The sequence below is a fragment of the Lutra lutra genome, chromosome 8 (assembly GCF_902655055.1).
Source record: "Lutra lutra chromosome 8, mLutLut1.2, whole genome shotgun sequence".
NCBI classification, from domain to species: Eukaryota; Metazoa; Chordata; class Mammalia; order Carnivora; family Mustelidae; genus Lutra; species Lutra lutra.
Genome location: NC_062285.1, coordinates 6,949,540 through 6,976,136, shown reverse-complemented (window position 1 = coordinate 6,976,136; position 26,597 = coordinate 6,949,540). Strand labels below are relative to the sequence as shown.

At 44.6% G+C, this 26,597-nt stretch overlaps 1 protein-coding gene and 1 pseudogene across 2 annotated transcripts in view; one reads left to right on the top strand and one right to left on the bottom strand.

The window, feature by feature from the left end:
• Positions 1–4,881: 4,881 nt before the first annotated feature.
• The window catches only part of TAF3 (TATA-box binding protein associated factor 3), a 173,984-nt gene continuing 152,268 nt past the window's right edge, over positions 4,882–26,597 (bottom strand). For both annotated transcript variants that reach the window (XM_047741836.1, XM_047741835.1), the window contains exons 5-7: positions 10,895–11,150; positions 7,618–7,724; positions 4,882–6,871 (exon numbers count right to left, since the gene is read on the bottom strand). In XM_047741836.1, the coding sequence (XP_047597792.1) occupies positions 6,757–6,871; positions 7,618–7,724; positions 10,895–11,150 (478 nt within the window). In that variant the 3' untranslated portion in view covers positions 4,882–6,756. The remainder of the gene's footprint in view (positions 6,872–7,617; positions 7,725–10,894; positions 11,151–26,597) is intronic.
• LOC125107113 (histone-binding protein RBBP4-like) lies at positions 16,321–17,693 on the top strand (annotated as a pseudogene).

Sequence of the window (26,597 nt, the reverse complement as noted above, 5' to 3'; positions counted from 1 at the left end):
CCAGTTGGGTTCCATTACACAACACACACTTCCCCTCACCTCTGGATTTGACATCCTAACAGGCATTGGAGAGATCTCGCGTGTCAGCGCCTTTTAGACACACCTTATAACGCTTCGAATCTCAAGCAGAGCACGTTAGAGCAGCAAACGTATACAGATCGCACAGGACGTCTTTGTTTCAAAACGGACGTGCGAGGACATCCTGTAGTTAGAGAGCGTGGCTGTGACCACAGTGTCCTCACGCAGGGGGAAGGCTGGAACTGCAGTGTGTGGGCCAGGAACAGCGACGCCTGTGGATGTTCTAGAACTGCCCCGTGCCTTCGGCAGGTACCGGCCACCTGCGGTCACTTAACTTTCAAGGAGTTAAAACGAAATGAAGTGAGTCCAGTTTCTTGGCTGGTGTGGCTCCATTTCAAGTGCTGAGAGGCCCCGTGGCCACGGCGGCCGTACTAGACAGTGCGGAAATTATGGAGCGTGTCCATCGTCGCAGAAAATTCTGCTCGGCAGCCTGAGCCCCGAGACCGCGCTGTGGCTCTGGAATCCAGCAGCTTCGGCAACAAGCCCAGGAGGCTGCAGGGGTAGCTCCACCACGAGAGGGCGCCCCGGCAATCAGTGCATCCCAGCCCCGGGACCGCCCTGCTCCCGGGAGAAGGTGTGAGTTGGGTGTCCTTATCTGACATGTTTCTGACATGTTTACTGTGCGGAAGCCTGAGGTTGTTCAAGAACAGGCTGCTGAACTAAGTGAGCTAATACGGCGTGTCCTCCGTGGTTTACTGTTCTGGTTAGTTCCTCGAGATCGTTTAGCAGAAGAATTGGAAAATGCCAGTGCCAAAACAGCTGCGTTTTGACCCGCGGCATGTTGACATTGTTCGGACAGGCCTGTGGTTGGAGGCACTGGGGCCTGGGACGGTGGCACGGCTCTCCGTCCACTCTCTGCCTCTGTTCACCGGAGCGGTGCCATGAAAGTCGACCTGCGTGCCCATTCTGGAGGAGGACACTCGGCGGGGGGGGGGGGGAGTCTCTGTCTCCCAGTGATCGTCCACGTCCAGTAATCAAATCACTTGATAAGAAAATTGCCTAGTTACTGCCTTGTCTAACTTTTCAAGCCTCGATTGTCATATCGAGGTCGCTCCTTTGGTGGGCGGGGCGTCGAAACCCACAGTCTGAGGCTCCTAGGAAAGCCAGAATTCACAGAGCACCGAGAAATTACAGAAAGAGCAACACAGTACACACTGATGGAGGAAGCCGGAGAGAGAAGCCGCGGCGTGGCGGGCACCCCAGCCTGGCGCCTACCGCGCTCTCACCGCATGCGGTGGTGCAGGATTTCGTTCACGTTCACAGCTATCCCAAGCAGGGGTTCTTCCTCTCTTCTCTACAGAGAAGGAAACTGAGATTTAGAGACGTGGCTTGTTCAACCCATTCAGCAGTTGAGCAACAGAGCCAGGATTCAAATCCAGGTTCTGACTTAAAAAAAATAGAAAAAAAAGAAAAAAGAGAAAGTGCGCTCTTGGCGGCTCTCATGCTAGATTCCTTAAGATTCAGTTTAAACGTCTCAACAGAATTTGAAGAGAAGATGCGCAGAGCAGAAAGCGTCCGTTTAACGTGTGAAGCTCGTCAGAAACAGCACAGGCACCTCGGCGGGGACAGTCGGCCAGCGGCGGGCGGGGCTGGTCATCTGACCGTGAACTTCCCGCTGGGAGCCTTTGCGAGGTCAGAACACGTTTCCCCCGTGACCGCTCGCCACAGCACCGGGGCCGTGTCTCCTTTCCCCTGTGCACCCGGCGCAGCGCACGCATGGGGTGCCTGGAGAGGGCGCGGGCGAAGAAGACTTTCGTGAGAGGGGTTAGGAGACGGGGTAAATGTAAGACGTCCTGGGCCTGTTGTTTGTTTTCGTGAATGTTGCGGATAGCTACGTCAAAACTAACAGAAGAGAGGACAGGTGAGGAATTGGGGTTAGAAATGCATTTATAAGGAGTTCACTTTCTCAAAGCTAGCAAAAGAAGTTTAACCTACATTCCAAACAATATATACGAAATAGTTCAGAGGGACCCTTGGGTGGCTCAGTCGGTTAAGCGTCTGTCTTCAGCTCAGGTCATGATCCTGGGTTCCCTGGGACTGAGCTCCGTGTGGGGCTCCCTATTTGGTGGGGAGACTGCTTCTCCCTCTGCGCCCACCCTATTCATGTTCTCTCTCTTTTCCCCTTTCTCTCTCTCAAATAAATGAATGAGGTCTTAAAAAAAAGAGAAAAGAAAGAAAGAATCAGAATACAACCTGGCAATATTTTCAGACTATTTGAACTCCCTCTGATAAGTACTTCGAGAGTTCTAAGAGAACTAGAAGCAGCATCAATGTTTTCTTCACAGCACTTAACTTGGTAAGAATTAGCTTGTTAAGGGACAGTACCAGTGGTATTTTTCAGGTTTGTATCATTTTGCCCAAGATTGTAAACATTCCATTAGTGAAAAATAAGACCCAACTCAAAACCCCGACAAAACTTCCAAAGTTTACCAAAATACTGACAAGGTTGCCAGGATACAACAGGAAATTATTGTTTAGGGCAAGGTACCGAAAAGATGCTGCTGCTGTTTTTTTTTTTTTTTTTTTTTGGAGGGAGAGAGAGGGAGAAGCAGGCTCCCCAGTGAGCAGGAAACCTGACATGGGGCTCGATCCCAGGCCCCTGGGCCAAAGGCAGCTGCTTCACCGACAGAGCCCCCCCCCCCCCCCCCCCATGCCCCAGACGCTGCTTCCGCTTCCGTTCTGAAAGCCTCACGCACTGAAATCTGGTGGCGTGTGTATGTGTGTTCGTCTCAGGTCAGCTCTGCCGGTTCCTACGGTAATGGAACCACTTGCTAAGCTTTTAAACCTTCGGTCGTAAACACAAACATTTCAAAGCGTAAAGCTCTATTCACATGGAAACCCCCTGCCAGTCTCGGGGGGATAACGGTGTGCACAGAACCAGGGCGGAAGAACAGCACGGGAAGGGTCTCGGGTCCGATGAAATACACGGTAACACGCGGCGTGTCGCGGCAGGAGGCCGGAGGACAGAAGCAACTCGTGAGCCTCACAAGCCGGAGCCGGAGACGCCGGACTGGGCTCTCACCCGTTTTCCGCACCGGCATGGGGGGCGCCCGGCAGATGCTCCCCCGACAGATGGAGCGTTCCCGACTGTTCTACGAGAGGCTGGAGGGTAGCTGATCGCAGGTGTTCTAGTAACTCACACCCCCACCGAATGTCGCGCTGCAGTGACACTGAGGATGCGCTGTTTCGCTGTCCCTCTGAAAGTCTCATTTCCAGCGTCGTCCACCAGCCTGCATGCATGGATTAGTAGTTACTTTATACTTTTTAGCTACGACTAATGCAAGATTCTCAAAGAAATCCTTTCCTTGCGTTCGGAACGGCTGACTACGCCGCGGAGACCTCACTCAGGACACAATCGGTCTCGTCTTCGGTCAGGGGAAGGCGTCGACTGTGAGACTTAAACCTTCTAAGGGAGACTGCTGTGATCTAAAGAGATTGGCTGTAACACTGTTTGTGTCGAAAACTTGGCCTGCGCGCCTTCCGTGAACTTCATTCATGCACATTCTTCGTGGCGACGGTTCCCTATCTCCGCGTTCATTTTAGACTTCAGTTTGGTTCGTGCGCCTTTGTTTCATCGCCCTACTGAACAGGGAACAAAGGCGGTCTAGGTGATACAGTGGAGTAAGGCACTGTATTTTATCTCTCAAAAAACCCCAACAAAGCCGGAATGCTCTGATAGCCACTGATTTTCTTCGGGACACCGGGAACCACAAATCAGCAGCGGGATAAAGAGCCTCTCTGTACTTGGCCGCGGACACCTTCAGAAGAGGGACGCCGTGTCGGTCCCACACGGGAATGGCACTCTGCGGGCCACTAGGGCTCGGCACACCGATGATCTCATCATAAACTTGTTTCCAGGGAGTGAGGGTGTCCCTCTGCCTCTTAAATACCACGTCCTCCGAGAAAATCACTAGCCGGGATGTTGTGGGTCCCCCAACCCCCGGACACCAGGGAGGCTTCCACTGCTGCAGAGGGCAGACCCCTGCTGCCCCCTGCCCCCGGGCCCAGTTCTGTTCTCCTCTGTCCACAGTCACAACCTGCTTTCTTCTTAACAGCTCGAGTCCCCTAAAGCTTCTTTCCGGATTCCATCAACTTTCCCAACGGGTGTTCCTCTGCCCTCTCGTCTGGTACCAGCCTCCTCTTTGCCCATTTTGTTTGGCTTCATCTAGCAAAGCAGAGCCCATCCGCTCACTCTTGCTGTTTGTGCTCTAAGCTCCACGTCTGTTGTCCTTCATACGACCCGATGGAGAAGCGCGACGCCCAGCCTTCTCACTGGGCTCTGGACCACAGGTGTTTTCTTCTCGGAGGCAACCCCCGTATAGTTGGGGCACTTCCCTCGGCCGGTACGCGGACGGCGGTCCGGCGGAGACTGAGACCACCAGGCCAAGTCACACAGGCCATGGGGCGGACAGAAGATGGTAACGGCTTTGGGTTTCAAGTGACCTGGACTGGATTCAACTCACTGACCTCGAGGTGAAAGGCTCTGTATTCCATTACTAATCCCTTGAGCTATCCAGCCCCCTGAAAATGATTCTTTGGTTTTATTATTGCAAAGGCCATTTATAAAATCATGAACTGGATTTAGGAAAGCAACCATGAAATAGCATGGGACAAGTGATTGAAATTCCTTCAATGTATTATGGGCTGAAGTCTCCCGACAGTAGGATTGGGGGGAAAGTATACAAGCCACCTCCGTTCTGATTTCAGTAGTGTGACCGGCTCACCTAAACGTGGAAACTTTAGATCCACTGACCATGCCTCAGGGAACTAAATCCTAAGTAAAGAAAATGGAAAAGCAAACTATGAAATAGCCAATAATCTTTATTTTGCACTTCCCCACCCCCCATCCCTCTCCAAAAAGCACTAATGGGTATATCTGTGCATGTGAAAATACTGTATAAAGTATTTAGGATGATCTCAAAGAATTAAACAAAACAAAACAAAAAACACATAGCTCAACATAGATGCTTTGTTTCTTTGTAGGGACAGAAACATTTTGGCTTCTAGAACAACAAGGAGGGCAGTGAAATACTGCACCCTGAAAAGGTCGGCTCCGTTTCCACTGATTTGCAATTTAACATTCATGGCAGAATACCTCATTTCTCTAACCACATAATAAGTTTTAAAATATGACTAATTCATACACTAATATCAATTTACTTGGCATTAAAAAAATTCACAATTTCTATTAATATATTTGTATTAGGTTCAAAGCCCATATTCTAGCATTCAAGATATCCATTACACTGGCCCAAATTGGGATTATTTCAAAATCAAGTAAAAGTCCATATTTATTCCAAAGTTGCTAAAATATGCTAATAAAGTTAAATTTGATGTTTTACATTAAAAATAAAATATTTGGTTTATCTCTCAGACATCTATAACATATAATAAATAGTGGGCAGTATAGTAATATAATAAAGTTTTGTGATACCCTGAAATTTGATGAGTTTTCTTTAAAAAAAAATTCATAATATACTTCATTTCAGCCTTAAACCACAATCTCAATGAACAGATTTGCAGAAATAAAACAATATAAACACAAAATGCTACAGTATATATGTTTTTTCGTTTTTTGTTTTTGTTTTTTTGTTTTTGTTTTTTTTTTTTTTACTTTTGGGGAATCTACATGTCCGTTTAGTAAAAGTTACGTCAAAGAAACTTAAGAGATAACAAAACAATTTCAAATCATAAAGTACAGACTTAAATTGTCTTGTTGTCCTTCCGACTGCGAGGGCCCTCTCCCCCACGGCATCCGGGGCCCAGCGCGGGCTCAGCTCTAGGTAGGTTACTTGGAACTATGGCTCTGCTTCTAGCCTTCTTCGCGTATGTACAGCAGTTAATTACAGACGTGGCTGAAATCACCGTGGATTTCAGAGAAAGCCAGAATTAAACACGATAAAAATTTAAAAAATAACTACTTCATAAATATTTATTATTTACATGAGGGGAGATCTTCTAGTCGGGGACAGGGGGTTTTATACAAGTTGATGACATGTAGAAGCCGTGGGAGGAGCGCCACGGTCAGGTGCCACGGACGTAGAAACCACGTGTGAGTCAACAAAAATAATCTGCGCCAAAGCAAACAGGACATGATAGAAACCTTTTTCTTAAAAAATAGAAGGTATTTCACAAAAGCCTGAACATTTTACATGTTAGTACTAAAAACGGCGGTGGGGGCGGGGAAGCTTCATATATTTTCATCACAAAAATATTTACCGGTACTCCCAGTGGAGTTTCTTTTCTGTCATTGTGATTATCTTACTAGAGGGGGGGGACGGGCTGCAGACTGTACAGACCAGCGGCGTCCGGGAGTGACAGTCGAGGCGGCTGACACATTGTCTTCTCAGCTAACACCTTAGCGAAAAGGCCCTGGAGAGAATAAACAAAATCAGAAGGGAAGATGACGGTCTGTTTATTAATAATACTTGTCACTGGTCATAGAAAAGCGGGGGCGTGGCGGTCCTGAGCCACGGCTCGCCTGGAGTCCGTCTGCTGTCACGCGGCCTGGGCCGCCCAGACCGGTCTGTCTCGGGACCCGGTCCAGGGTGGACGGTGTGTTCTCGTCCTCGGGCTTCCGAGACCTGCTCTCTGCGGGAATGTGGGGCACACGCGGGATGCCAGGGTGGCCCCAACTCCCCTCCGACTCGGTGCCGCTCGTCCCCGCCGCGGGACACGTCAGTGTGCCCGGTGCTTTCTCTTTTTGTGCTTCTTATCCTTCTTCTTGTTGGCACACTTGGGGCAGAACCACTGCATTTCCTCCGGCGGTGCGGCCATTATTCCGACACAGGGCCTACGCAGGCAGGGGGAGAAAAGATTTTGGATCAACCGGCTTTATGTATATATTCTTTCCCTATGTGAGTTGGTAATTTTAATTAAGTAATTTCTAGGCCGGTGGCCCATTTAGTGGCGTCTGGGCTGGGGAGCTCCAGTGTAGGCAGTGCTGCTGCTGGGCGCGTGGGTTACCGGGTTACCGTGGAGGCCCTGCTGAGGGTTTGGTGGTCACTCGTCCTTTCAGCCAAAACGGGCTAGTTCTTCCGAGCTGTGGCCTGGTTTTTATCTTAGAGGTGTCCTATATCGTGCAACTGAGTAGATTTCAATCTTTTTATATCTGATGTTTAAAGTATAACACGAGGAGATTAACTGCATAAACAGTGATTCTTCAGTTTGGGGGCGCGGTCGGGAGAGGCATGAAGAGCAGACCAGCCATCTCGTCCCGCACCTCGCCAAGCGTCTACCAAGGGGTTCCCTCCATGCTACTGTCCAGTGTTGCAGCATAGAAAATTACTGGAAAAAAAGGAAAGGGAAGCCCTATGGTTTGGGCTACGCAAAGTCTTTGGAATTTAGGCTGAAGAACAACAGTCCAAAGGTTCTTGGTTTTAGCCTTAACATTAATCCCACGTTAATCTTACTGTGATCCTGCTCCCCGCACTGCTCCTAGGACAGTAGTGGAACTGCGAGCATGACCAGGACGGACGGCGGTCGCCCCTGTGCCCTGAAGAGCCCCGCCCCGCAGCCGGCCCCGCCCACAGTACTCACCAGTGATACCAGTCGTCACAGTCGTCACAGCCGATCATGGGACTCCCGTCGTCCGGCTTGTTACATCCAGGGCAGATCCAGATCTGATTCCCCCACTCATCTCGGATCTGAGGTTTTTAGATGGGGGAGCGGGCAGCGGGGGCGGGGAGGGAGGAGGCAAAAACAGAGATGGAATGGGAAAGAAAGAACCAAAAAGAGGACAGGATAAGAATGAGTACTTTATCACTTTATCCCTGAACCTCATAAACAAACAGGTTAAACTAAAAAGAGAGCCAGCGGTTTTAACAATTTACTGAAGTCATGATCGCCATCATCACCACCCCAGGACCCGTGAAAAAGAGAGTCACTAAGTCCTCAGTGAGAAGATATTTCTGATGGATCTTTTCAACTCTCTTTTGCAAGTCATAAAAACACAGCATTTTAGAACCAGTTCTATGAACTATATGACCTGCAGCCACTTTGATCTGAAAACCACTGTAAGCATGTAGGTCGGTACCGATTCGGGCCATCATGGCAGCGGCAGCTGGTGTGTCGGCAGCCACGGAGCTCGGCCACAGGCAGCCTCCTCGGTCACATCCACAGGCATGGCATTAATGTATGCAGCCCAGTGTGCGTGTATCACCTTATTACTTATTAGCCAAGCCCTTCTCCTGAACTGGCTGATAAGATCAAGGATATGAAAGAGCTGTTACTAAGTAACTTTCCATTCCCTTTATGACATTTTCAACTAAAGCACAATCAACTAAAGGGCAAATAAAATAAGGGGCGCAGACAACCAACGAGCTACCCGTTTTCACATCATTTGCTATGGACGTGCTGTGCTCTGGGGTTTGCTTTCCTTAACTCAGCAGCTCCTAGCAAGAAGCATCCCGAATTAGGTCGCTTCCTCAAATCCCACATTAATAAAACCAATTTGGAAGAAACGAATCTATGACGGGCCTTCCAAAAACAGCAACGACTATGAGCTGATTTTCAAAGTTTCTACAGTAGCAAGGCAAAGAGTCTCATTCAGTTTATTTGGCAAGGAACAGTCGGTTTATATGCTTTCAAACACGACACTGAATAGATGCTCAGAAAAGAACGGCTCCGTGTGTGAGGACGCACTGTGGACACAGATGCTTCATATATGAAAGCCTCCCGAAGAAACTGGGGCCACTATGGCTCTGAGTTAGCCGCCTCTATGTCTAAGGGCAGAGGACCACCGGTTCCCAGGTGCCAGCCGTCCAGGTGTAGGACGGGTCCAGCGTCCTGTGCCCTGAAGTGGCCATGCATGGCCAGCTGGGCTGCTGGGTGACCTCTCTTGAAATGAGGAGGCCGTGACTCTGTTGCTACATGAGAAACTGGCCCAGCATCCTTAATAACTAACATCCAGCCAGTGTACTGAGTTCTTTCCAACATCTTACTTTGTTTACTCATCATGAAACAACCCTTGGATAGGGGACGAATGGGGAAACTGGAGCTCGGGGAACATAAGTGACAACAGCAAAGTCCCACTATTAGGCAGTGACATTTTTGCTTGATAGCCCATGTTTTCCCCCAAATCACACATTTTGGTCTCTGTCTACAAAATGTCTCTGAGGAGATACAAGTTTTCCATCCATGCTGCCTATGCCAATGGATCCATCTCCAGGGAGTTAGCCCCCAAATCCACTGGAAAATCAGAAATTTTAGGTAGAACACACTGTATTGATGAGCTAGTCTAACATGAACCCCCTCATTACAGATGAAGCAATGGAGGGAGAAGAGGTAAACTATAAACTCTTTCCTGATCAACCAACCCGTCTTGCAGTGATGTGACCTCAATTTTAACACCTAGAACAACTGGTCCTTGAATGGGCCAATTTGATGATTACACCTTTTTTTTTTTTTTTTTTTAGGGAGAGAGTACGCATGAGCAGAGAGGGATGGAGGAAGAGAGAATCTTAAGCAGTCTCCACATCCAGTGCAGAGCCCAAAGCGGGGCACGATCTCACGACCCTGAGACCATGACCTGAGCTGAAATCAAAGTCAGATCTTTTTTTTTTTAGATTTTTTTTTTTTTTTTTGACAGATCACAAGTGGGCAGAGAGGCAGGCAGAGAGAGACAGGAGGAGGAGGCAGGCTCCCTGCTGAGCAGAGAGCCCGATGTGGGACTCGATCCCAGGACCCTGAGATCATGACCTGAGCCGAAGGCAGAGGCTTTAACCACTGAGCCACCCAGGCGCCCCCAAAGTCAGATCTTAACTGACTGAGTCACCCAGGTGCCCCAATGATCACCGATTTTATCGTATCTTCTAATTTTGTCTTGAATTGCCAATTTAATATTTTTCTGTTAATGTTTCATGTCTTTATATCCTCTCTCAATACTTTGGAGATTTTCTTCTTATCCTTTATATCATCATAGTGCCTCAAATGTATAATGATTTATTGACACTTCCTTCTAAAATGCCTTAAAGAGATATAATATTTACCTGATTTATAACCACCACCTGAGTCCTACCTTCCAATCCTATCTATTCAGACAGGCCTGTGCCACCCAGAAGCTGACCACAGTTTACGCATTTGGTGGTCCCAGCAGTATCGCACACAGAGTGCCTCTATGTGCCTAAAATCTCTCCATTGTGTGTCTGTCACTCCACAGTGCCCAAGGGACCTATTTATAAAAACGTGTCATTACTAGATTGACTTCAGGGTTTGACTAAGCCCTGATACTGCTCAGTATGGGGAAAACACCTGAAAACAGTCCCGTGACAACAGCGTGAATTCATTCAACAAGCCGAGCTTGACCATCTGCAGACGTGCTTCTGCACTCAAGCTCGTTTCCATTCCATGCGAGCGCTGGTATATTCCAAACCTTTGCCAATGAAATACCGTAATTAGCTATGTCACCCAGAAATAGCATCTGGCCCATAACATCTGTGCTCATGATGTAACTTACACTCTGAAGTGAATAATTTAATTGCTTGAACAAGAAATTCAACGTGGGATTTAAATATCACCATTCATCCCTATATTTCTGCACTGACGTTGTTGCATATATGTATAAAACAATGTAAACTAAAGAAAAACAATGCTTTGATATTATTTACGGAGACTAAATCTGCAAACACCTTATGTAATACTCTACAGCCCAAAGCTTGAAAATGCAGGGGAAAGTATCTTTTTGGTCATAAAGAATCTCCTCTGAAATCCCGTAATGACATATGACACGGCTTCTTAGCTGAGAACATGCTCATGGTGGAAGAGTGAGCTCCTAGGGGCTCTTCCTCAACTGCTCCAGAAAGAAAAGGCAGCGTACCACGTAAGTGCTGACGGTCTCCGTGACCACACTTCGGACCGGCGCTTTGGATGTTCCAGCTCCCGAGATCGCTGGGGACGGGGCTGGCATCAGAGCGGGGGCCACGGCAGACTGTGTGAGGAGCGGTGAAGGCAGCGGCGCGGGGGCGACATGCATGGGGACAGGGGCGGGGGCTGCGGCGGGTGGCGGGGTCTTGGGTCGACTCAGCGAAGGGGCTGGCTTAGCTTCAGGGGCTGGGACCACTTTGCTGATGACGCTGTCGACAAGAGAGAGAAAAGGAGAAGTCACAATGGGCTAGTGGAACCAAACCAGGCCTTTAGAACAATATCACAAGTAACTTTCTTCCTTGAGGAGCAAAACATTCTTCCGTGTGAGTGTCCGGGGACAGCTATAGAGCTGGGGTGCAAGGTGCCCCCCATTCCCCTCTCAATTTGGTCGCAGTCAGGTTTGCAGGGAAGGGTTAGTAGCAGGAGTGAGGGGCGCGACCCTGGGAGGGCTCCCTTCCTGCCCTTTCTGGCTGGCGCGTTTCTGTGTATCCCCAGATACTAGACTTGCACGGTTGCAGACTCAGCACAAACCCTAGATCTGGCACAGGCTAGCCCCGTGAGCCCGGGGGAAGTCATTTCAAAATACTGTGCCTGAGCATCTGTACCAAGGTGGGTACCATCCTGGGCACTTGGCATATATCCCCTCAACCAGTCCTCCCAACAACTTCGAAGAAGTTACCGCGATCCCATTTCACAGACAAGGGAACAGGATTAGAGAAAGGAATGGGGGTACGTGGGTAGCAGCCTTTGAATCAAAGTCTGTTCGATTCCAAATTCTTTCTTCATTTTTTAAAAAAGGTTCCTTATTTGAAAGAAGAAAAGTTACATATTAATTTCAAGCAGAGAGATGACAGCATCACAGAGAGCTTAGAAAAGAGAGATACACAGACGTGTGCCTTTGCCACAATGGCTTCTGATCTCCCTTCCTCCCCCGCAAGGAACCAATGTCCTCAAGCCGGCAAGGATGCTTTTTTGTAGATACCTGCAAACAATATGTACTGTACCACTGTTTTTTGTTTTCCAACCATATAAATAGAATATTGTACTATATTTATTCTTTGCAACTAGCTTTTCCTAGTTTTTTTTTTTTTTGAGATACAGTTGACATATAACCTTGTGTAAGTTTGAGGTGTGCGCTGTGCTAGTTTGAGACATTTGATACAAATTGCGGTGATTATAGTATTGTAATAATGTGATTCTTATAGTAGGTTCAGCAAATGCCTTTATCAGGTCACCCCATTACTTCTTCTCTGTATTGTGAACACTTAAGATCTAGCTTCTTTACAACTTGGAAGTTTATAATGCAGTAATGTTGACTATAATCTCTATGTTCTGCATTCGAGCTCCAGAATTTACTTATTTACCTACCAGTGGCCCACTTAGTTTTACGTGTCTTGATTTATCCATGTTGATGCACACAGATCTGTATCATTAACCTTTATTGTTATATAGTACTCGTGGTATGAATAAGTCAAAAGCTTTGTGTCCACTGCCCTGCGGAGGGTAAAACAGACTATCTTATAAATGTAACATCCTGATTGGAAACATGTTCAAGAATTTCCCCACCCTATACAGTCCCACAAATTAAGCTGCTGGGTCCCAGGACGTGCACGCTCTCATCGTTACCAGGAATCCCAAGCTGGTCCCTATACTGACTGACCAACCAACCTCTTCTTTCTACTATCCCACACTCAACTTTCTAAGCCCTGCTTTGCTGATCAAGAAAGTACAATACAGACAACTGCCTCTGAGGGTTAGAGTGAAAGCCTGGACAGAGAGAAACATGCCCCAAACCATCAAATGTAAAGTGTGAACAGCAGCATCATACTGACGGCGGTCACTCGGGATGACAGCTGCCGTCACCATTGCCAGCCTGTACGCTTCTATCTTCTCAAAGTCTCTGTTTAGAAAGCACCTCCACTAAAAAGCACTGATTCTTCACTACTCTTAGTAGAAGTTTTTTTTTTTTTTTAATGAATGACTAATTTTAGACTGATGTAAATTTTATTTTATTATTATTTTTAAGATCTTATTTATTTGAGAGAGAGAGAGCACGCACAAGCAGGGGGAGCAGCAGGTAGAGGAAGAGGGAGACGCAGACTCCTGCTGAGCAAGGAGCCTGATGTGGGGCTTGATCCTAGGACCCTGAGATCGTGTCCAGAGCCAAAGGGAGATGGTTAACCGACTGAGCCACCCAGGCACCCCTCGTTAGAAGTTTATAAAACATTAAATTATTTTAAAAATTCTATGATGTAAGCAAATAATTAATGCCACCTAATTGCATTCCATTTGTCTCATGCTAGTGTGACCGCCCTCTTAACTTGAATGCAGACAAAGACCGAGACATTGAAGATAGGCTGTTTGTGCAGAAGACACTCAGTACTGCTTGGTACAACTAACAGTGAGTAGTTACTGAACGCTTACTAAGTACCCAACTGTCCTCAGCACTGGAGAGCCAACTGCATGACAGGCACTGTGCTAAATGCTTACTTGCCTTACTCACTCGATCCTTACAACAACCAAATGCGGTTAAAAACTCTGACTCTTGGGGCACCTGGGTGGCCCAGCAGGTTAAGCCTCTGCTTTTGGCTCAGGTCATGATCTCAGGGTCTTGAGATTGAGCCGGACATTGGGCTCTGCTCACCAAGGAGCCTGCTTCTCCCTCTCCCTCTGCCTGCCTGTCTACTTGTGATCTCTCTCTCTGTCAAATAAATAAATAAAATCTTTAAAAACAACAACAACAAAAACTCTGACTGTTGTCCTTTCATGAACCAAGGCCCACAGAGATTATGAACCCTGTACAAATTCATAGACTACTGTGAGGCGGAGCCAGGATTTAAACCCCGGCAGTCTGATTTCAGAACCTGTGATCCTAACAACATACTAAGCTTTCTCTCTCACTGCTTACTGAGTGCGTTTTGCCTTACACATAAGGTGGGAGTTCAAAGACCTCACTCTGGGCATATTTATATCCACAGAGCAAGCACTCCTTATTTTTATGGCTAGACTAAAATGTTACACACTATTTTTGGAGGCAATTTCGCATAATGGTTTGAAATACAGGTGCTGGAACTAAAACTAAAGGAAAAGTAAGAACCCAGAGAGGTAAGCAGAACACAGATGTTTCTCCCCCAGGGCGTGTGTGCATACTCCAATTCTGATCTTTGGTTTTGATAAAGAGGACAGGTTTCAAAGCCCAGGACTGCCAAAGTGGAAAGTCTAACAGAACTCCCATCTCACATTAAAAACTCCCAGCGGGCTACAATGATTAAGTAAGAATGAATCAGAGCCTTGTGAATTCTTAGCTCTGCTGGTCTGAGACACTGTATTTAAAGTACTCTGGACATGCAATGTGCCTTGGTACCCAGCACTAAACACTGAGAGGAAGTAACTTAACATCTAGGCTTTATATTATTCTTATTTTTAAAGATTTTATGTATTTATTTGACAAAGAGAGAGAGCACAAGTAGGGGGAGCAGCAGATGGAGGGAGAGGGAGAAGCAGGCTCCTTGCCAAGCAGGGAGCCTGATGAGGGGCTCGATCCCAGTACCCTGGGATCATGACCTGAGCTGAAGGCAGATGCTTAGCTGACTGAGCCACCCAGGTGCCCCTAGGCTTTATATTATTAATGCAGACAGTTACTAAGAAAAAAAAAAAAAAAAAAGGAGCACATAATCAAAGAAAACCAAACATAAGAGATAGTATCAGGGACAACCAGAAGATAACAGACAGAATAAGGGGACCCAAAAAGACTACAGAGACTAGAATTATCAACTATATAGCAACTCTGCCTACAACATTAAAAAAAATAAAAGGCAAAGCATGACATTACCTGCAGGTAATAGAAAGTTATAAAGAGTGATCTAGCAGATTTGAAAAGAAATGAACTGACCTAGAAATGAAAAATATAGTAACAAATTTATTCTCAGCAGAATGAGAGAACTAAAAACTTAATAAGCAGACAGAAGAAATGATCTAGAATATAGCTTGGAGGGGCAAGGAGAGAATACAGTCAATTATGACATGTTTAGTAATTAGTACACGTTTAATCATAATTCTAGAGAAAGAACGGGGCAGACTCAAAATTGTAACAAGAGTATCTGAGGATTTTTACGGACCTGACGGCAGATACCAATCCACAGACTTAAGCAAGCCAACAAGTCCCAGGCAAGATAAAGAAAGAGAGATCTGCACCTAGACACATCAGAGTGAAGCTACAAAACATCATTAAGAGTAAAGTCTGAAAAGCAGTGAGAATGGAAAAAGAACATTACTTTCAAAGAAACAGATGGCGGTTGACTTCTCCGCAGCAACAATGAAACTGGAAGACCGTGGAATAATATCTTCAATGTGTTGAGGAAAAAATGCATTTGTCTTTGAAAACATCTCTCAGGAATAAGATGAAATAAAGACATTTTCAGGCAAGCAAAATCTAAGGACTTGCCAACAGCAGGTCTTTACTAAAGGAAATTCTAAACTAGCGATTCTCCAATGTTCTGGTCTTAGGGACCGCTTTACATTCTTAAAAATGACTGAAAAACCCAAAGAACTTGTGCTTATGTGCACTGTATCTGTCAATATTTGCCATATTAAAAATCAAAACTGAGAATTTTTTAAAAATTAGTGATTCATTCATTCATTCATTTATTTTAAGATTTTATTTATTTATCTGACAGATAAGTAGGCAGAGAGGCAGGCAGAGAGAGAGGGGGAAGCAGGCTCCCTGCTGAGCAGAGAGCCCAATACGGGGCTCGATCCCAGGACCCTGGGATCATGACCTGAGCCGAAGGCAGAGGCTTAACCCACTGAGCCACCCAGGCGCCCCTTAGTAATTCATTTAAAAGAAAGAATAACAAAGCCATTACATGTTAACAGATAACATTTTTTACAAAAACAATTTGGGAGAAGACTAACACTAGGCTTTATACTTTTGCAAATCTCCTGAATGTATGTGTACGTAACTTCAGAGGGGAGGAGTGTGTTAATGGCCTTTACAGATAATTATGTAAATTCTTCAATACCGCACCAAAATGCAGTGAGTGATAGTTTCTTAAGTTAGTTGCTATGTACACTCTGAAACCGTATCGCTAATAAGCTTTCCACATTGTGTTACATTAAAATTCACTGAACAGCTAGCGCTCTGAATAGTTCTTTTACCCACACAGGGTTTTATAACATCATGCCCTGGTTTGTAATACTGGTTCATGGACTTATGCAGATCTTCCAAATATTTACACATTTCATTGCACAATATTAAAATCTCACACTTGGTGTTACCATCACCTCATCAAAATTGTCCTCGAGTACCGAGGAACTGTCAACTTGGAATATGTTTTCCAAAACTCTAATTTTTACTTAAAAGTTGCCATTTTGCCCCGGCTTGCCTGCCCGCCATGGCCGACAAGGAAGCAGCCTTTGATGACGCAGTAGAAGAACGTGTGATCAACGAAGAGTACAAAATACGGAAAAAGGACACCCCTTTTCTTTATGATTTGGTGATGACCCATGCCCTGGAGTTGCCTAGCCTAACTGCGCAGTGGCTTCCAGATGTAACCAGACCAGAAGAGAAAGACTTCAGCATTCATGGACTTGTCCCGGGAACACACGCGTCCAATGAACAGAACCATCTTGTGATGGCCAGTGTGCAGCTCCCTGACGATGATGCTCAGTTTGAGGCTTCACACTACGACGGTGAGAAAGGAGAATCTGGATGCTTCACACTACGACAGTGAGAAAGGAGAATTTGGATGCTTCACACTACGACGGTGAGAAAGGAGAATTTGGAGGTTTTGGCTCAGTTAGTGGAAAAACTGAAATAGAAATCAAGATCAACCATGAAGGAGAAGTAAACCGGGCACGTTATATGCCCCAGAACCCTTGCATCACTGCGACAAAGACTCCATCCACTGATGTTCTTGTTTTTGACTATACAAAACATCCTTCCACACCAGACCTTCTGGAGAGTGCAACCCAGATTTGTGTCTCCGTGGACATCAGAAGGAAGGCTATGGACTTTCTTGTTACCCAAATCTCAGTGGGCACTTACTTAGTGCTTCAGACAACCACACCATCTGTCTCTGGGACATCAGTGCTGTTCCAAAGGAAGGAAAAGTTCTGGATTGGAAGACCATCTTTACAGGGCATACAGTAGTAGTAGATGTTTCCTGGCGTCTGCTCCATGAGTCTGTTTGGGTCAGTTGCTGATGATCAGAAACTTATGATCTGGGAGACTCGTTCAAAGAATACTTCCAAACCAAGCCACTCAGTTGATGCTCACACTGCTGAAGTGAACTGCCTATCTTTCAGTCCTTACAGTGAGTTCATTCTGGCCACAGGATCAGCCGACAAGACTGTTGCCTTGTGGGATCTGAGAAATCTGAAACTTAAGTTGCATTCCTTTGAATAACATAAAGGATGAAATATTCCAGGTTCAGTGGTCGCCTCACAATGAGACCATTTTGGCTTCCAGTGGTACTGATCGCAGACTGAATGTTTGGGATTTAAGTAAAATTAGAGAGGAACAATCCCCGGAAGATGCAGAAGATGGGCCACCAAAATTGCTGTTTGTTCATGGTGGTCACACTGCTGAGATATCTGATTTCTCTGGGAATCCCAATGAACCTTGGGTGATTTGTTCTGTATCAGAAGACAATATCATGCAAGTGTGGCAAATGGCAGAGAACATTTACAATGATGAAGATCCTGAAGGAAGCGTGGATACAGAAGGACAAGGGTCCTAGATATGTCTGCACTTCTTGTGATTTTATCCCCTTTTATTCCCTCTCAACCCTTTGATGGATTTAACACTGGTTTTGAGACACAGACTTTGTTTGGCTATCCCTCTATGATAGGTACCATCAACGATGTTACTAGCCCAAACAGAGGGTGTTTTCTAAATATTAACTGGGGGGGGGGCTGCCTGGGTGGCTCAGTGGGTTAAGCCTCTGCCTTTAGCTCAGGTCATGATCTCAGGGTCCTGGGATCAAGTTCCGCATCGGGCTCTCTGCCAGGCAGGGAGCCTGCTTCCTCCTCCTCTCTCTCTCTCTACTTGTGATCTCTCTGTCAAATAAATAAAATCTTTAAAAAATAAATAAATAAATAAATAAATAAATAAATAAATAAATATTAACTGGGGGACTTGATTCAGTAAAGCCACAGACTTATATTTAAATATTCTTCAGGAATTTTCTAGTAACAAAGGTCTAAAGTAGCCACAGAAAGGGGAATATTGGGGTGTGGTTCTTTTTCTTCTTAGGCCATATCCCCAAGTTTTACAGACTCCTTTTAAGTAAAGGCTAAAGTGAGGAAGGATAGAGCCAAGTGAGGTAGGTGTCTGAGCCATGAAGTATAAATACCACAAGATGTCGTTTTTATTCAGGAAATGGGGGAGATTCAAGTCATATAAATTCCTATTCTAAAGTTTTCACACCTGACTTTCCAGGATGCACATTTCCCTATGTAGAACAGTCTCCTTTCAGTTTCTTCAGTTAAGTCAAAACTATGTGTTCCTCTTTCCCCATATATTTTTGCTTGTTAGTGTATTTCTTGAGCTGTTTTAATATTTCTTTCCTTTCTGTGAAATAGTTTTTTTTAAAAACTTGGGACCACCAAGTTGTGAAGATGTGTTTTTTACCTGACAGTCATACCACAGGTAGACTGTCCAGTTGAGTTGAGAAGAGTGAATTGATACTTGTATTTGTTTTTAAAATTAAATTAATCCTGGATAAGAGTTGCCTTTTTTTTTTTTTTTAAGGACCACTAGTTTGGTACCATCTCTATTTGGGTGACCTGTTTCACCAGCAGGCCTGTTACTCTCCATGACTAACTGTGTAAGTGCTTATAATGGAATAAATTGCTTTTCTACTTAAAAAAAAAAAGTTGCCATTTTGTCATTTATGACAAATATTCACAGGTATCTTCCTTGAAGCAACGGGTTTCCTTTGTTCATTTCTGAGGAAACGTTGGCCGAATATCCAAGTTTGAATGTTACTAGCCCAAACAGAGGGTGTTTTCTAAATATTAACTGGGGGGGGGGCTGCCTGGGGGGCTCACTCATCGTTTGTCACTTGCTCTTTCAAGTAAAAATGGCGTCTTGAGAAAGGCTGCTGGTTGAGCTTGCAACTTAAATAATCACACAAATGCTTTCTTTCCCTCAAGACAATGATCATAATTTAGCGTGGAGAAAGAGTGTGTTATTAGGGCTTCCTACTTCATTGCTATCCAGTCTGACGCGTAAACTACCGAAAAGCCGGATATTCTGAGAGCCCGTGCATCACCCCAAGCACCTCTTTTCTAGAAGAACTTCAGGAAAAGGAAGGGGATCCCGTCAAGTCTGAGATGCAAGGAAGAGTGATAACATGCTGGTGAAGTTACGTAGACACTGACTAAAGGAAACAATAATAATAATAATATATTATGGCATTATTTAAAAAAGATAAAATACACGGAACCAATAATACATAAACCAGCAGGGGATGAACAGAGCTAAAGCCCTTTAATGCACTTCTATTATCTGGAAGGAGGTCTAAAGGTATTAAATTTAAAATGCGGTAATTTCTAGATAACTATGTAAAGATTAGGAATGAGGTATATGTGTAACTTCTAAACTAGCAGGAAGAAAAATGGAATGTTAAAACAAAATAACCAATCTGATAGAAGGAAAGGAGAAACCTAGCATAAGACACATAGAAAATCCAAAATAAGGGGGATTGTACCTCTAAAGATCAGTGATTCTCTCACATAAACGCTCTGAACAATTTACTTGTCAGACTGGGTAGAGCAGGGAAACCAAACAGGACGCTATTTGTAAGAGGCACATGTGGAAACAGAGCAGTGGAAAGGCTGGGGGAACTGGCCAGCAAACGAGGCACGCGGACATAAGGAAACGTGACAGCACACAAAACACTCTGCAAGGCCAGAACTACCAGTGGTAATGAAGGTTTCCTCATAATGATAAAAGGTCCCAACGTGCCAGGAAGATACGACAATTTAAAACTGGACTGCACCTAGAAACGTATCCTTAAAACACATAAAGCAAAACTGACAGAACTGTAAGAAACAGACGAATCCACAAGTGTAATTGGGGATTTCAGGGTATCTATCTGGAACTGACAGAGTAGGAAGTCAAAAAACTAGTAAAGGGACACCTGGGTGGCTCTGTCAGTTAAGCATCTGCTTTCGGCTCAGGTCATGATCCCAGGGTTCAGCCGGGGATCCAGTCCCACACCAGGCTCCTTGCTCAGCGGGGAGCCTGCTTCTCCCTCTGCCTGCGGCTCCCATGCTTGTGCTCTCTCACTCTCTGACAAGTGAACACATAAAAATCTTTAAAATCAAAACAAAAGGAAAATAGTAAAGAGGTACCCCAGGTTGGCTCAGTTGGTTAAGCATCTGCCTTTGGCTTGGGTCATGATCCTGGGGTCTTAGGATTGAGCCCCACATGGTACTCCCTGCTTAGTGGGGAGTCTGCTCCTCCCTCTCCCTCTGCCCCTCCCCCTGGATCCCCCACCCCTCTGCCTCTCTCCTCTCTCACTCACTGTCTCTCTCAAATGAATAAAATCTAAAAACAAAACGAAACAAAAAAACCCAGTAACAATATATAAGGTTTGAACAAAATAACAAAAATAACAAAACTGACCCAATCGACATTTTAAACTCTGTATTCAACAAATACAGATTCTTTATTCTTTTCAAAAACACTCCAAAAAAACCTGAGCAAACGATTCCCATAAGGCCGAAGAATAATTTGAATAGTCTGTATACATGTACATGCTTGTTACCCTGGCTATGCTAGGAGCTCCTCAAAGAAATGTAGGGTCTTTTTCTTTCTGTATCCCCAGCACCTAACCTGGTAACTGGCACTTGTAACCAACTCATACATCTGAACATATTTAATTATATTAAACAAAAGCTGGTCCTGCAAGTAGTGATTTTCTTTCTTTTTTTTTTTTTTTTTTTAACATTTATTTATTTGACAGAGATCACAAGTAGGCAGAGAGGCAGGCAGAGAGAGGAAGGGAAGCAGGCTCCCTGCCGAGCAGAGAGCCCGATAAGGGGCTTGATCCCAGGACCCTGGGATCACGACCTGAGCTGAAGGCAGAGGCTTTAACCCACTGAGCCACCCAGGTGCCCCAAGTAGTGATTTTCTAGAAATGATACATTCAGGGAATTTTCCTAGCCAACAAAAATTACAGGAAAAAAACCTGTGGAGTCATATGCACTACGATGTGGGAAGAAAGACGGACAAAGGACAGGAGAGGAAAACGTGGGGTGTCAGTAAAGCCAGAGGGAGAAAATGCAGAGAAATACCAGACAGGTTAGGAGGGTGCGGGAGACCCAGGCACCTGTGGTTGTTGGTTCCACAGAGCTGATGGGCGGGAGATGGGGGCGAACAGGAGGAAGACAGGAAGAAGCAGCAGCTCTGTGACCTGTGAGGACCAGAGGTGGAAATACACCCGGAAATCTAAGATATCAACCAGAGGAGGCTACTGGAGGGAAGGACGTTTTCGGTCTCCTACCTACTCATAGGAATGATGGGTGGGGACTTACAAAAGGACATGCAGAGAATTTGTTCCTCTGATGACCACTTTGTTTCAAAGTCACTATTAGCTATTCCAGTGGAAAAATGTTTGCTGGAGGTAATAGCTGAACCTATTACCTAAACTCCTCTTTGGGTATTCACGTGATCTAACATCTAACACGTGATCATCTAACGTGATCTATGACAATGATCATACAAAACTGAGAGTTAGCTTTGTTTGAATTGTAAGACGGAAAAAAGATAACTCAAATTACAGGGTGTATCTTAGATCATAAATTCTGAAGGGATTAAATATTTGGTAAAAGAAAACATAAAACCATTAAAGTACCCTAACAGACAAGTAAACATATGTTTTTAATCTTGGGCTAGAAGAGGATTTTCTAAGTATCTCCGCAAACGTAGAAACCATAAAAGGAAACACTGATTTGAGTGTGTAAAAATCGTAAATATCATACACAAAATACCATAAAATATCTTAAGCAAAGGCAAAAGACAAAACGGAGGAAAATTATTTGCAATGTACATGATAGAAAGTTCAGTTCCTATGATACAAAGAGTTCTTTCAAATCAAAACCAAAAAGACAAACATTCTCACTAAAACATGAGCAGAAGACGCAAGCAGGTGACAGCAAAAGAAACAAACACCGGCAACAGGGAAAAAAGTTCTACGGCCAAAGAAACGAATGTGAAAACAACAAGAAAATACATTTTTGGATACAGATTAAAAAGATTTCAAGATGGGGGAGTGGGAGGGATGGTTGTACAGCCCTTCTAAATGGTTACCAAAACCTTAAAAATGTACTAGTCCGGAGCAGCGACTCCATGTGTAGAAAGCGATCCTGAGGAAATAAGTAAACAACTATGCAAAGATATGGGTAAAAATATTATTTATAGCATTGTTTATCACTGCAAAAAACCCCAATACTACAATGACTATAGTTTAAAATACCCCAAAATGGGGCGCCTGGGTGGCTCAGTGGGTTAAAGCCTCTGCCTTCGGCTCAGGTCATGATCTCGGAGTCCTGGGACCGAGCCCCGCATCGGGCTCTCTGCTCAGCGGGGAGCCTGCTTCCCCCCCTCTCTCTGCCTGCCTCTCTGCCTACTTGTGATCTCTGTCTGTCAAATAAATAAATTAATTAAATAAAATAAAAAAAATAAAATACCCCCAAATAGGGGATCGATTAAAGAAATGAAGATAAACTAAATGGCACTGTTATCTGAAGAGGTGACACACACACACATAGATGATGTTTACCCCCCCAGAAACTTACAGAGAGTATGCGTAAGAGAACCCAATTTTTGTAAGAAAAAAAAAAGCAAGTAAGAATGCACGAGTGTATATTTAGAAAGATGTTCAAAACAATATCCACCAAAATGCCCTGAAACTGGCTCCACATGTGGGGCCATAGGTGGTTCTTTATTTTTGAATTTTTAAAATTTCAATTCTGGTAGAGTTAACACGCAGTGTTATATTAATTTCAGGTGTCTGATATAGTGGTAGGTGTTTTTTTTTTTTTTTCCTTCTTTTGGTTTATCTGTAAATATCACAAGTAACTTATGTAATAAAAAATTTAAGTTGAAAACACTTGCCACAATATATACATCCAAAATGATGCTGGGAATTGTGAGTGATGGTTTGAACTGCACATTTCTGATCTGTCCACTTTTCTGTACACAGGCTAGAGTTTATTTAATAACCTTTTGGGAAAACACGATGGCTTGGCTAAAGCCTTCCAGCCAAATGCTGAGCACGGCCTGGTCACCGAAGTCCCAGGCTCAATTCAAAAGCCGCTCAAGCGAGTGCACTAAGCAGAGTGTTCCATCATTAACAGAGATCAACAAGAAAAGGGTCAAGGGAGGAGAACCCCATAAAGCTATGCTATTCTGGCACACAATTAAAATCATACATTTGTACAGCTGGGAGATATTAAGATGGGTTCACAGTCTCGGGTCTTTTCTAACAAAGTAGTTACTTTGTGTCCCAAATACATGCACATCTGTGTCCATCACCCACGTTTGGCAGACATTTCTTGGCAGTAAGGTGGATATATTTGTCTTTCAATTATCTGCAGTATAAAACAGTGTCTTAATATACACTCATCAACTTTAATAAGTGTAAGGCCTAATGTTGCCTCGAGAATTCTTAAAAATAAGTTTTTTTTTTTTTTTTTTTTTTTTGTCAGTTTAAGAGATCTGAGACGAGGTCAATTTCCTCTTTTCCTTCCTTCCTGCCTACCTTCTTATCATCATACTCGAAGAGTTCCAAGGCCCCTGAGATTTCTATTTGCCAGCATGGATTCGGGTTCCTCACCTGGGAACTGACCCTCAGACCAAGAATGATGATCACATCAACGTCAGGATCAAGCACATCTTGAAGGTTTCGATCTATTATCTGGAAGTGCTTTTAAGTTGCTTTGAGCTCTACCGAACACATAATGAACATCGTCCGCCTTGCCTGAGTCCAAGCCCTTTCATTTTCTTCCATTTCTCTTAGATTTCTCTCTTAACCTATAAGGCCTGTGGATGGTGCCCCCGAGAATGGTTTAGTTTTAGCTGTACAGCCAGTGGGTGTAGAGACTGGCCATCACTTCATGGGGCAGGGCCATTCAAATTTTCTGCGTGGCAAAAGGAAAAACATTCAAGTGGGTACTCAGTGTTGATGAGACAAAACCTGTCCTAATTGTCTGTTTCCAAGAGATCAGACTGGTCACTAAAGTGACTTGTTTTTCCCGATTCCTCTGCATTTCATGAGAAAATACACAAGAGTCTGAAAAGTTATTTTTGATTTTAGCTGCTAGGTGACTTTTGTGGTAACCAGATACATAGCTTTAAGAACAATCCTTTCATTATCTCTTCAATTTGCACATTCCAGGAAAAATAAACAGTATACCATGATATAATTTCTCATCGCCTATGAGATAAGTTATCATCACCTAACCTAATTAAGATCACTGTAAAAATAACTCCGGATTCCTCCGGGCCTTCACTGCCAATCTCCACTGTTCCATGCTTCTGAACAGTGTTTTGCTTCTCTCTATTTTTCTCCCTGAAGTATCACCTTTTCCCTACTTAACTGCACGGCAGGTTCTCCCCCAGCGCTTCTGTTGACTAAGCAATGTCGCTCAGAGTAACCAACACCGCCCACAGCTGCGTCCCACAATGGCTCCATGCTGCTAACGTTACATCTTGGGGAGGACTGGATCAGAGTGCCCTAACTGCTATAAACACTGGCGTTATTCATAAAAATGTGTAGAAGGAGGGATTTTCCGTGGGATTTCTTTACCTGTTTCCCTACTACAAAACAGTGAAAGAAACAGAATGGGTCATGGGCTGCTTGGCCTGTAATGCAAACTCACAGCTTGACAAGTCAATAAAGAGCCAATCCTCACCTCTCCAGCCACACGGAGCCTCCAAGGTTAGAGGCGAACACAATTTGGAGAAGTCTGCCCAGGGGGTTTAATGATCCTTATTATTCAGCTATTGTGTGCAAACACTAGGAAGGCAGTAATCTGAATTATCAAAGCCCCCATAACTGGCTTCTAACCTGCCTACAAAGTTCAAAAGTTCCCTTTCAATGGTTCGCTTATTCACCGTAACAGCCGTTTTTAAATGTAACAAAATAAAGCCAAAAATAAAGGTAAAAACTGATTACACACCTCCAGGAATTTAATGTAAACTTTGGGACAGGCAAGTTCTTCACTGCTTGGAAGAAAAACCACTTTGATTAAAAAAAAAAAAAATGTTCCTTAAGCCACAACTTGCTTTTCCTCTTCAGCTCTGACATTTTAGTCAATCTCAGAAACACCACGCACCGTCGGAAACAACAAAGACAAATTCCCGTGTTGCGTTTTACACCAACTCGTCACAACACACACAGAAAGCCCTCTGAGATTTCACTTTCGTGTTACTATAAAACTGCCTATTTGGGTCACAGTGGTTTTATAAAGCATCACGGTTTTGTTTTCTTCTTTTCATTGTGAAAGTCCTAGAAATACTCTACGAAGGGCACCTGAGCTACCCAGGCGTCAGTGACCCAGAATCACGTGCGTGGGGTCCCAGGATTGAGACCCGCCTCGGACTTTTTGCTTCTCCATCTTCTGCCCCTCCTCCCGCTCACACTCTCTCAAATAAATAAATAAAATCCAAAGAAAGAAAGAGAGGAGAGAGAGGAAGAGAGGAAGGAAGGCAGGAAGGAAGGACGGAAGAAAGAAAGAAAGAAAAAAGAAAAGGAAAGGAAAGGAAAGAAAAGAAAAGAAAAAAAGAGAAGAAAAGAAAAAAGAAAAGAAAGAAAAGAAAAGAAAAGAAAATGAAAGGCTACCTTGAAGAGTGCCAATCAGCCTCCAAGGGCCCCACGTCCCCGCCCTCCTGCCTTGTGTAGGTCCCCTGAATGGCCGGGCTGGCTGACCTGTAGGACTAACAGGGTTCTGTGAAAACAATGGTGGGCAGCATCCACGCTGTGGGAGAAGAGACGCTGAAGCTTCTGATTTGCTGTCTCTTGGATCACTTGCTCTGGGGAAGTCAGCTGCTATGCCAGGGTGACGCAGAAGCTGCCTTTGGACGAGTCCCACGTGCCTGGCAATGGAAGCCTCCTGCCAACAGCCACGCACGTGAGCTCCCAGCCCTTGCTCCAGCCCTGGCGAGGCCTCACTGCCACCCTGCGCAGCAGCCAGACGCCAGACCTGAGTTAGAACCACCCAGACTCCTAGACCCTAGGCAATTAGGAAGTAACAAACGTTTATTGCTTTAAGTTGCTAAGTTTTAGCGTCACTGGTTATGTGGAAGTAAGAAATATACCAAGTGTTTATCTCATGTAGGTATATAAATAAATATTCAGAATTTAGGACAAATGATGTTTTAGAGTATCAGTGCTTAAAATGCCAAGTTGTAACAGCGTCATCTCCATATTTCACATTTGATCAAAAGGAACAAATACCAAAAGGCAATTATGAGAATCGGTTTTATGTTGATTCTCCAAATCAATCATTATTCCTTATTCTTCTTGATCCTCACAGCTCAACTTTTAGCATTCATATAATTAACGCAACTATAAATGGATTTAATTCCTCAAGCTCATGGCTTGCCTCTTGAATATTTACATCATTTCATAAAACGGATATTT